This window comes from Chaetura pelagica, unplaced genomic scaffold (genome assembly GCF_000747805.2).
Source record: "Chaetura pelagica isolate M959 unplaced genomic scaffold, ChaPel_1.0 scaffold531, whole genome shotgun sequence".
Taxonomy (NCBI): Eukaryota; Metazoa; Chordata; class Aves; order Apodiformes; family Apodidae; genus Chaetura; species Chaetura pelagica.
The window spans coordinates 803970-816172 of NW_009952362.1; the positions used below are offsets into that span (position 1 = coordinate 803970).

Consider the following 12203-nt stretch of genomic DNA (forward strand, 5'->3'; position numbering starts at 1 on the left):
CTGAGGCTGAGCAGCACCACCTTCGCGCTCACCGGGGATGCGGCGCACAACCAAGCCATGGTGCACTGGTCCGGGCACAACAGCAGCGTGAGTATCATCGCCCCATCGCCCCGACCCGGCTCGGCTCCGCCCCGCGGCGGCGGGGAGGCGGCCGTGTGCCCTCCCGCCAGCTGGGATGGGGCCGCTGCGGCCGGGGGTGCGGGGAGGAGAAGGGGGCTTGGCGGGCACCTTGTTCTTATTGCCGGGGCGAGTGGGACGTGGAGTGATGGCCACAGAAAACAAGAAAAGTTTCGCTAGGAAAAGAGGAAAGCGAATGGGAACCCCTTTCCCTTCCCGGCTGCCCCCGAAGGCATTGCTGCGAGCTCCGGGGTAGAGCCATGGGATCGCAGTGGGGCCGGGCCGGCAGCGGCCAGGGAGTGCACAAGGAAGACCCCCGGCTCCCTGCTCCCGCCTGTCCCGTGTGCCTGCAGAGCTGGGTCCCCTTTCTCTTCATATGTAATATACACCTCGGCACGCTTCCCTGCCTCTGTGCCAGGGGATGAGCGATGCACAGTGGTGGTGGGAAAGCCCTCCTGTTCCCGCTCTGCACGCTGGCGAAAAGAGAGATCCCATTAATTCATTAAGGGATGGAGAACCCCACGGCACGTTAAAGGGCTATGAAAGGAGACAAGTAATGCAACCACAGTGGGAAGTTTGTAAAACAGCGATGGCATCTCATGACTTTCCACTGTAGTAAAAAATACCGAGTAGCTGAGATGTCCCTGGAAGCCTGTGGGACTGTGTGTGCGGGTGGGGTGGGTGTCCCAAAAGCCCACAAGCTGTAGTGCCATGATAGTGCAGGGCCCTCCCTCGCACCCTGCTTTGCAATGCCTGGCAGATGGCTGAGGACAGAACTTCAATTTTCTTCTAACTTGGAATCAGAAATACTATCTCCACTCTAATATAAAGTCTGAGAATGGGTGTAATCTAAAGGACTCCAGGAAATCTTTATGTCTGGTGACAATATTCCCGTTATTCTGATTATTATAGGTTGTCACTGCCTTGAAAATGCTTCTTTTATTGTTTTGCCACTACTGGAAATAGGCATAAAGCAATTAACAGCATAAAACAGATTGGCTGGATTTTCAGATACGTTCTTCATGAAACTGATTAGTCATTAAAAAGCAAATTGTCTGTCTATCTCTCTACCTATCAATCTGTGCATCAGCTATAGCTTCACAATGTGCAATTCAACCACTTCTTTATTTTTTTGACTGGAAGTTTTGTTCTGTATTATTACTTAGGCAATAATTCTGACAGCAATGTAGATGTTACTTTGATTTAACCATTTTTTAAAGGCAGTTGTGTTTGCTAGACATGAATTATACTCTCATTAAAGATGAAAGTAAACATTCAAGAGGGAACAGCTGCATGGTATGTTTTAGAACTACACTTGTCTCTAGGAGTATTTATTTTTAATATAACATGGCATGTAGTGAAGAAAACAACCTGTATGCCCTCTCTTTTGCTTCATTTCAGTGCTGAATTAAGGAGTGTTGAGCAAAAGAAACTAAAATCCCCCTCTATCTCTTCCCAGCATGGATTTCCAATATTTTTGAGTATTTCAGCTTAGAGTAGCAGAGAAAACTCATTCTGTAGGCATTTACAGGGGAAAGAGAGGTTATTTTTTCTGAAGTGCAGGTCAGAAAGTGATTTTCACAAAAATTTCCCTCCTTTATTTCTTTCGTAGAAATATGCCATTTAAATAAGTAGTTTCCTTTATTCTTTAACTCTAGGTGACTGAGAAGGGTAATAAAGGAAAATGCCTCAATCATTTACAACTTGCATTAAGATTTTGCACCTCAAGATACCGTGCATTTAAAGCTTCAAACTCAAAAGCACAAGCAAAAAGAAAAGACTGGTGTTTATTGCCAGCATGGTGTTTGTAGGAAGGACAAGCAGGCACGTTCATAAATGTTAGTGTTATCTTTTCATGATTTCTCTGCTATGAGGTTTGGCATCTGGAGACTTTGTCTCTCCTGTCTCTTGGACAAAGCACTGCATTTGGTGATTAATTGGATTTTTTTTTAAAACACCATAGAGGGAAAGTTAAAAGCTTGAGCCTGGGTCTTTTCATTTATTAGCAGAGAAGGCTGAATTCAATGCCTGCAATTAAGTTTTTACTTAATTCTACTGTTGGGGTGGCTGTAGCACAGGAATGTCAAGCAATTTGCCCAAGGTCACTCAGGGAAAGTGTGGCTTCTTTTGCCAGCCACGTTGGTTCCTGGTCTCTCACCTCAGAACATATTTTCTTCGGTCACATTAGATGTTAAGCAGTAGGAAGGCTGAAAATGGACTAAAGATGCTAAGAGTCATGATTATGCCAGATGACCTAGGAGAGCAGGTAGGACATGTTTTGGTAGCCTGAAAACAACAGCATAGACATTAGAGTTGCACACCTTGTCTTTACCAATTCCCTGTTACTTGAAGAGACTTCAGCTTTTATCTTGTACGATTTATTAAAAACATGATCAATCAAATTTCATGCAATGAAGCAATGAAGTATGTTTTGAATCAGGCATTAGTGGTGAGGGATTCCTTACAACTGGATGGATTTACAAAGAAGAAGAAAGAACTGTAATTAAAAAAATCATGCTTTTACTGGAACATATAGATTTACAGACACTTCAGAAAGGGAAGAGCTTTGCAGCTGCTGCATGTCCTGTTACCTAGAATGTTAAAGACCTCTGTGGTTTATAAAATTATTTTTAGAGCAACTCCCCCTCTGTCTTCTATCCCCCTCTTCTCCCACATCCCTCAAATCTCAACTTATTAAAAATAATCCCTTCCAGGCAACAAACTTTTGTTTTCTCCACTTGCAGATGGTGAGGTCAGCATTAGGACAGACCCAAAAGGCTGGTGAGTTTGGGTTCTCTGTTTTGTCCTGCCCAGAGGCTTTTTCTGTGACCTTAGGAAAGACAATTAACCTCTCTGGATCTCTTCTTCCATGTTAAAGGAAGATAGTACTACTTAGCTACCACAAAGTGGTGGTGTGGAGCAGAATTAATATCTACTTTGTACAATACCTGAAGATCTTCAAGTCGAAAATGTTAGGGCAACACAAAAATACTCTTCTGTGTAGAAATGAGGTTTGTGTTCTCTGCGTTCTTGGGAAAGGGATTTGGTTTGATTCACTGGGTTTGATATTTGAAAAAGGAGACTGATACTTGAAGAATAGGTCTGCCCTCGTAGAAGCATTTATAGAGAAGGGTCCCTGAAGTTCTTGAGAGACCTGGCAGATAACAGAGCTTTCTTTCTAAGGCCTTTCTGAAGGAAGGAGAAATTTTAGTGAAAACTACCATTATTTCCAGAAGATCTGTGAGCCATTCTTTTTTCAAAGCCATTCTCTGAACACACAGACAGACACACACAGAGTGTATGAAAGTGCCCTTCAGTGAGCAGCTGGATCGTCTACACCTGTTTTCCCTCTCTCAATGGCTATGCTATTGCATGGAAATTTTCCTAGTTCTGCTCACCAGATGCTCTCTCCAACAAAGATGATCTGATTCCTCAGGTTATCTTTTCTTCCTCACTCCCTGATAGCTAGATAAGCACCTGCAAAGATAAGTAGCAGCACCTTTAATGCTGTTACAGCTTTAAACCTTGCTATCTTGTTTCCTGACAATAGTTTTTTCCAGGAGATTTCAAAAAGCTACAGTGGATAAAACACACTTACTCAGATTGCTCTCCTGATATGATCACTAGTGGAATGGTAAAGGGGGACTGTTGTCATTAGTTTCAGAGTTGTCACTCTGATGAATGTAGCTATTTATAGGAAGTACTTAATTCTGTTCACGTTTTTTCCATGATGGAAGTGCTACAAATTCTGTGGTTTTGTGGGTGTGCTTTTTTCTATGTAAGAAGCAACGATGCACATTTTTCTCTTTCTTTTAACCTCCAGAAGATATTTCCAATCTATTATCTGTGGAGAGGCTTCAGCTTAAGATCATTGTGTGCTTTAGCTATCCCATGTGTACATGCTCTTGCCTTTCTAGTAACCAGAGGCAAACTTCAGACATAAAGATGAAGAAATGCACTGTAATGTCACAGGAGAGGCAGGAGAGGGCATTTGTCTAAGGCACGTGCAATATTGCAGGTTGCTTCAGCCAACTCCAGGCCAAGTTCCTTTATGATCCTAGAGGTTGGGATTTTCATGCTCTAGGAGAAATGGCCGCAGTGCATGTTTTTATCTCGGTGCAGTGCAGAAGATAAACATGCAGAAGGATAGTGTGCTGAAGTGATAGAGCTGCTGCTTGTGCAGGTCACACAATTGCATTGGTGCTTGTAGTGTGATCCAGGCTCTGAAAGCTGGGGAAGGCAGGATGAGAGCTGGTGAGAGACTGGACTCGTTTTATCTTGTTACCATGCTACGGTGTTTTGTCCAGAGGTCTGGTCGGCCTGTGGCCATTGTCTTGCAAGTTAATGTGGTTGTGAGATTCACCCCAAAACTGGGAATAAGAGATGTCTTTGGGAGAAGATTCTGGTAAAGAGGTGGTTAATAGTACTACAGTAGTGTACAGCCACCTGAAGCAGAGTTAAAAAGAAGATGCAGCTTATCCTGTTGGTTGAAGAGGATATACCATCTGGCAACAGGCACAACATATGTCAGATTGAACATTAGGAAAAGTTTCTTCTGAAAGAAAGCTGTGCAGCAAGGCATGAGAAAGTTTTGGGAATCTCTGGAGATTTTCAAGGCTCATGTAGACAGCTCTTCTCTGAATCAGAGAATCCTAGGGGTTGGAAGGGACCTCAAAAGATCATCGAGTCCAGCCCTCCTGGGGTTCTGTTTTGTTGTTTGTTTTTTTTTCCTTCTGCTACCACTGATCCTATTCCTTTACTCTGTTCAAGCTCTGAAGGCTGGCAGTGAAAAGCAGGCTGTACAGGTTCTCGCAGGGAAGCCTGTCTCTTCCGGGAATGGTTCTTCTGAATGCTGTTGGCACTGTTCTGGTGTGATCTGCTAATGTACCGGTGGTTTGATGCTGAAACATTACTCATTCCCATTGTGAATTACAAGCTGGGGAGGCTGATGGGCTTGCTGTTTGCCAGGTAGTTTTTCATTAAGATGCCTAGTAATGCAGTGTATGATGGGCAGAACAAGGTGGGCAGTATTTGCAATTCCAAAGAGACTTGCTATTCTTGCAAGGGAGGAAGGGCAGAAGATCCACCTGTAGGCAGGCAGTGTTATATTTTGTTGTCAGCCATGGGTAACTACTTCAACAGTCCAGTTGGGTTTCAGTCTAAAATGTTTACTTCTGGAGTGCAAGATAGTGATAGAGCAATCATACTAAATGCATTGCATTTGGTAGATATTTTAATTGCTATTCTAGGCTGTTTCTTTCTCATGACTTTTGGATAGATTGTGGTCTCATTGCCATTGAAGGTAGGCCTGCTGTGTCAGTATGTCTTGATACATATGCCACTTTTCCACTACCCTTAGTAATGAAGTTTTCCACTAAAGTCCTTCTCCAGGACTACCAATACATTTTTAATTAATGTTCAAATAGAAGATGGGGAAATAAAGACAAAAATCTTGCATTCCAATTATTTTGTGGTTGTGTTGAGTCAATAGAGCAGGAAGGTATCTGGAGAATATTTTCAGGTTATTTCTCTCCAGACTGGTTTCATTGCAAAGCCAGGCTGAAGTCCAGTGGATGGGCTGTGTGTGGATACTCTGAAGCTGGCAGATTCCCTAGGCCATTACCTTGCCTAGTGCAGCAAGCTGTCTTGTGTTCTTGTGGCTCAGAGATTGGTAACAGAACCGCTCGTATTCCAGGTACCTGTCAGCAGTTTCCCTTCAGGCCTCACTACTCATTTCATGCTCAGGGATGAGGCTTGCAATATGTGGCTAAGCTTCACAGTGATTCAAATGCAAACAGAAACATTCTTTAATTAATTTATTTAATGGAAAACATTCATCCAATTAGATTACAAAGTATTTTGAAAATGAGTTTGAGCAGGTAATTGATATTAGACAGGAGAAATTTTTCCCAAAAGGGAGGTGAGATGAGGCAATTTTTTTTCTTAAATTTAGGGCTGTGGGAAGATGAAACTTTCTAAGAGTTTTGAAATTTATAGCTGGATTTGGAGTAAAGATTCAAGAAAAAAACCAAAAGCATTGTCATATAATGTGTAAAGCACAGGTTAGGGAGCAAGTATCTTTAAAGTTGGTTGTGCTAAAGGATGCTGAAAGCCAGTCTTTCAAGCAGTCAGAAATTTGTACTTAGGTACAGTCAAGAATTTCCTTAAGTCATACCACAGTTTCATGCTCCTTAAGCTCCCTGAATGTTTGTAGATAGAATAATGGAGAGCAGTACATGCCTATCTCAGTTAGTATGCTCTTACAAATCCAGATTTGTTTCAGGATTGAAGGCCAAGCCCGAGGTCATGGCTGGATTGGTTGCAGGACAATTGCAAGGAACCTGTCTGTTATGGAGTTAAGGCTTGAGTTTGGCTGGGATCTAGTCAAGTTTAGTTTTTAGTCAGGATCTGTGTTTGAAGATGTAGAGTCCAACTTGCCTCTAATCAAGGCAGCAAATTAAATGCCATGTTCTTTGTGAAGCACTGAATGCTGTAAATGCAGAAAATCCTCAAAGCAACAAATTATTTGGTTGAATTTTTAGTGGAAATTAGTTTAAAATTGATCAAGGCCAGTTTCTGTAGTTGAGAATTCAACTTGCAGGATCCTACAGCAGTGAAAAGTGCAAGGTAAGAATGAAAAATGAGAACAAAGGTGAGGAAACATGGGGCAGTACAGCAAGGCCTGGTGGGTCTTTTACATTCTTTTACAGGGCTGTGGGTGGATGAGTGTCCTCCACTGTTGTGCACAGCCCTTCATTCTCTCTTGCTTGGCTCTGGGAGGGGGGAGTTTGACCCACTCTGTAAGCCATGCTGGAAACTGATCTGGTGAGGTACTTGGCAGAGCCCAACATAGATTTTAAACCAAAATAACCCTTGGTTAGAAAATACTGCTTTGATGAAGCCACACCTTTGCATGTAATTTTCTTGGTTTGCTTAAACTCCCTGCAGGAATCCAAGGCATACAAATTCCCAGATCCCAACTTTCCAGGGAAAAGGGCAGCATCTTTGTTAATATTTCCTCGTGCGAAAAGAAAGGCAAAGCAGTATTTTCTTTCCTACCTTTATGGGGTGTTGTGAGACTGAAGGAACTGAATAAAGTTTGCTGCATGTTTGAAGAGTGTGGCTATGTGTGTGTTAAACATATCTGATAAATAATCTGCTGTGGAAATTTTGGGGTCGATTCCCAGTCCTCATGGCCAGCAGTCCCAGCATACAATAAAAATCAGAAAAGACTGATGCTGGATAATTAAACCTCTCTTTTTCTTCCTCCTTCTCAGTCCTGAAGGAAGCGTGATTGCTCTCCCACTGGCAGGATTGGCAAAGCCCTGTTGCTGAAGGAGGATCTCTGACACTGAGGCTGTCACAATGGTTTCTCCCCTTCCTATTCTGCCGTGTGACACAATCGCTAGCCAGGCAGATCTGCAGAGCACCACAGGGCTTCTGTGCCCCAAATAGCATCACTGTTAATTAGCTCCAGAGTGATTTGGACACCCTGGGGTACATGCTGTAGGAAAGGGTGCCGGGTTGCTGGTGTGTGGAAAGCAGAGCTGGGCACTAGAGGGAGCGTGGGCATTTGCTAAAGGAAAGAAAATGCTGCAACGGCTGGGGAGGGCAGCTGGGGCCTGGGAAATGCACGCTGGAAAGACAGACGCTGCTGAAATATTGATATGAAAACCCGCTTGAAGTAATTGACTCGGTGAAACTCCTGCTGCCTGGGGTTCCCTCTGCGAGAGGGGAAAGTAGTCTTGGCGAGCACTCGGCCGTGGTAAAGCACTTCACCCCCCTTGCAGCTGATACTGTCTCGGCTCCTCTCTAATTGCTGCCAGGCTTTTTCCTGAAGATGGGAGTCCCAATTGTGGGGTCTCTCACCTGCTCCGGTCCCCTCTAGCCTGAGTCATGTGCCTGTAAAACCACCAGAATCCCCCCCCGCACCTGCCGGCAGAGCTGCTGGGCTGGGAGAAGGGATGTTAACCTCCTCAGTGCCAGGAAGCAGCCATGTGAATCCTGGCTGCCTCTGCTGAAGCCCTGCACGCTCTCCATTCGGCAGCTGCTGTGCCCCATTTTCTCTCCAGGACTAACCCCAAGGATAGCAGTCGATAGATCCACTTTGCTGCCGATCTTCTCCATCTCCTACAACACTTAGAGCTGGTAGGTGAGGGCAGGGGAGTTGTGCTTCATTGCCCCTCTCCCCGGAGCCTGACCTGCAGAGGATACTCTTGTCCTGACAGGTCTCTGCCACTTGGGACTCCACAAAATTTTTAGCAACTTGAAGATGTTGCACAGGTGTCCTGGTTTGAGCAGTCAAACCGTGACAACAGGTCTTAGTGCGTCTGTTCCTCTCCACTTTTCTTTCCTATGAGTCTGGAGGGATAGAAGGGACTGGAATTCATCTCAGCCGCTGCATGGTGGAACAAAGTAACATTTATTCCTGGGAAAAGTGGTTGCACTTACTGTTGTCATTGGGGGCTAAAATGGATGCTGGGGACTTGGAAAAACAAGGACTGGGCCACAGCAAGTCACTTAGGTCAATGATGGGCTAAAGGCCTTGAGATCCTAAAAGCAACTCCTTTGGTACTGCTTCAGACACTACACCAGTCTGTAGCTTGGGTACTGCTGCTATGTTTTCAGTGGACAGTGATGCTGCCAATATGCTCTGGAAATGCATTTGGCCCCTTGTTGGGATTTGGTGGAGGACTCTAGTGTGGGTTTAGTGGAACAAAAGGCTTGATCACAGAGTTCTTGCTGACTTTCACTGCAGAGAGAAAAGTGTTTCCCTGGGGTGCCAGAGGAGAGCAGGCTGTACATGCAGGTTGTCTTCATGATTTTTGGATTTTTCATTGTGCCTAATGGGGAGGAGGCAGGGTGTGTGCATTGCCCCATCCCTTGGCTTCCCTATCTGAAAAGAAGCGTTAACTCGCATGCAGGACTGTTTCTGAGGCCTAAAATGGGTGGATATTTGCAAAAGCTGTTGGGTGGAAGAGAATGTATAAAACATGATTTAGCCATTGCCAAAAGTACTTTAGGCCCTCATGGGTACAACAAGGGAGGAGTGGGACTTCTAACTGGTTATTAGGTTTTCCCTGCAGTTTGGGCCTGATTGGAAAATCTCCCCCAGCTGTGATCAATGCCACCAGATGCAGGCAAACAGGGCCACCTGCCTGCAGGCCTTGCCATTACTTGTCTCTGTCAGAAGACTGGGGGAGAATTCTTTCTGCACAAGGTAGGGGCTTGGATGGCTGTGTATTCACAGGGATTTCTCTGTTTTAGGCTTCTTCTCCTTTGCCACCAAACCCTGCCAATTTCCAATTTTGTGCTACCAGGGTGACAGACATGACTGTACTTATAAAGTACAGTCTAATGCTGCCTAATTCAGCTTTGTATTTCAGAAGTCACTAAAAGGAAGGTCAGCAGTACAAGTAACTTGGTGGGTTTTTTTTGTTTGTTTGTTTGTTTTTTTTGGTTGGTTGGTTGGTTTTTTGTTTGTGTTTTTTTTTGAAACTAAGGCAAGGCAGAAAGGATGGATCTCCTCTGTGTTGTGCTGCCAGTCAGAACTAAAGTTGAAAGGCAAATTTTCTGACTCCTGTACCTTGTTGATATGGCTTCTTAGTGACAAAGGAATAATTTTGCTTCATCTGCCACAGATCAGAAGCTGGTTGTATTTTTTTTTTTTTTTATGAGATTGCATGAAATAAAGGAGAAATATGTGAGAAGAGGAGCTAAGAAGGGGAAGAGGAGGAGTCTTGTTAATAATAGAGAAGTGGAATGTGCTCAGCTAAAGTCATTAACAGATTGATCAACTTAAAGCACTGCAAAGGTCTGGCTGAAAGTGATTTAAGAGCATCTTTTCCTGCTCTTCTAATACTTTTACCAGCATGGCTTCTCAGGTGGTGTTATTTGAAATAACAGCTCCTTTTGGGCTTGGTGAGAATTGACATGAGACTGTGGAAGCCATGAATTTGAGGCTGCATTGGAAATAGAGAGACAGGAGAGGGGTCACATCTGTCTGCTGAGGTGGTTGGGAGCTGGATCTGAATTTTGTGGTTTATTTTTAATGGATTGGAATAATTTATAGAATAAATGTCATAGCAGGGCACATGTAGGTCTAGATGCCTGTTTGTGCAGTCTTGTAATGGGATAATACAGAAGTATGTAAAGTTCAAGGGGTTTACTAGCTTTTGGAATCATTAAGGTGGCTTCCTTACACTTTGCAACACGGGGAAAAGTTTGCGCCCCACGCCAAGTGCAAGTGAAGGACTCCTGAGTGAGCCAGGGCAATTAAATCTTCTGGCCCCTTGTATGGGGTCTGGGCTGGTTCTCTTCATGTCAGTCTTTTGCAAGGTGGAGGGCTGGGGCTCTATGTGAAGGGTAATGTCCTTTTTTGACGACTCACAGCATCTTTCTATCTTTATCCTAGTCAGCAGAATGCTGGTAGCACTTCACATTGTAGTGGGAGTGTTGTGTTGAATGATACCTGAGGCTGGGGCCCTGCTCTCCTAAACAGACCTGCTATCTGAACAGGCGTGAGCCCTGTTTGCTGTGGGACATTGTTTTGCTTCTTTTTGGCTATCAAAAGGCTGGTGCAAGATGGAAGACTGGTGGGACTGCATGTAATGGACCATGGTCACCTTGACCACAGTGTGTGATGGGGGAGGGAGCCAGGCAGACCTGCACATCAGACAGGAGGTATATTTGCCATCTGGCCTGAAAAAAAGGCTTGCCCATGAGTTTTCAAACCAATATGATAGCCATGCTGCATGAGAGAACAGTTATTTTAGAAGAAAGAGATTCTTTATCCAAATGTGCTTTGGCAACTGTTGGAGCAACACCAGGAGAAAGCCCCATGGAGTCACACTGTCCATATCAGGTGTTGCTGAGATATAATAGAGGTGGTTCAATAGCGTCAGTCGGTCTCTTCTGGGCAGCTGAGCCTTAAACAGAAGGGCTTTCATAAAAGTGTGGGCCATGGAATATTGCAGAGAAAGATCTGGCTGGGGCACCTCACTGGATTATGATTTCTGCTGAGTGTTTTTGAGCCTCTGGCCCAATAGCTGCACCGAACACTTAATCACCTGGCCTGTGAGAACTATCTGCTCTCCAAAGGTTTGGAAAATGAGTAAGATGGCTGGTCGTTTTGTTAAGCAACAGAAGTTAGCCATCACATATGACTTAACTGCTTGCCCTTCTAGTACTCTTCTCTCTCTGTGTTTTCTTTCATCTCTGTTATGATCCCTCACTCTGCAGTCCATTTGCAGCAGTGGCACACAGTGTACTTGGCTGATCACTGCAGGTGAGCTGGAGGGCTGGCTGTGGTCAGTTGATCAGCTGGAGACATGCCAGCACTGAGAATGGACACTGGTGTCTTATGGTTCAGGCCAGATTTAGGGGACCTGCCTCTTCACTCGTCTGAACTTAGAGGAACTTAGTATCTCTGTGACATTTTTTCCACTGTTGAATTCAAGTTGGTCAACAGATTCCACAGTTATCCCCATGCCCACTCACAGACAACATGGTCTATTGCATCCAAAGCTTAAACTTTGTTTCTTTTTGAAGGCAACCTAAACCACAGCTACAGCATCAGCACTGAGGAGCCTTAATTTAATTAATTAATATTGTTCACTGTTGTGTGTTGTTTTTGTTTTTTTTCGCCAGCCTGCCTGGTAACCGTGTTCCTTTAATCAAAAGGCAACATCACTGGCGGTGTACCATTCTCAGTTAGCTTGTACTGCATCTCTTTGTTGCAGGCTCAATTCTACCCTCCCTTGCTTTTAATTAATTAAAGATTATCGTCATTACTTGTTCCTACCTCACATGCTACAAGTAACAAAGCCTGCCTTTCTGAGTTGTGCTCAGGTTTTGTTCTGTGTGTTCTTAGCTTTCTGTGTGCTTTTGAATTTATTTATTTTTAAATTATTATTTTATTTTTTTAATTTTTTTTTAAAATTTGTCCTTCCTGTAGTGCTACTGGAAAGAGGCAATAAACTGAACTGGGGAGAAGGTGTTTTAGTGAAAACTTACAGAAGGGGGAAAGAGACAAATCTAACTTCAGCACTGAATAATGAGATCAAACGTTAGATGGTAAAATAAAA

General features: G+C 44.0%; 1 protein-coding gene across 1 annotated transcript in view; it reads left to right on the top strand.

The window, feature by feature from the left end:
- The window catches only part of SORCS3 (sortilin-related VPS10 domain containing receptor 3), a 275728-nt gene that overhangs the window by 5113 nt on the left and 258412 nt on the right, over positions 1-12203 (top strand). Inside the window, exon 2 of the mRNA XM_010007928.1 lies at positions 6-87. Coding sequence (XP_010006230.1) covers positions 6-87 — 82 coding nt within the window. The remainder of the gene's footprint in view (positions 1-5; positions 88-12203) is intronic.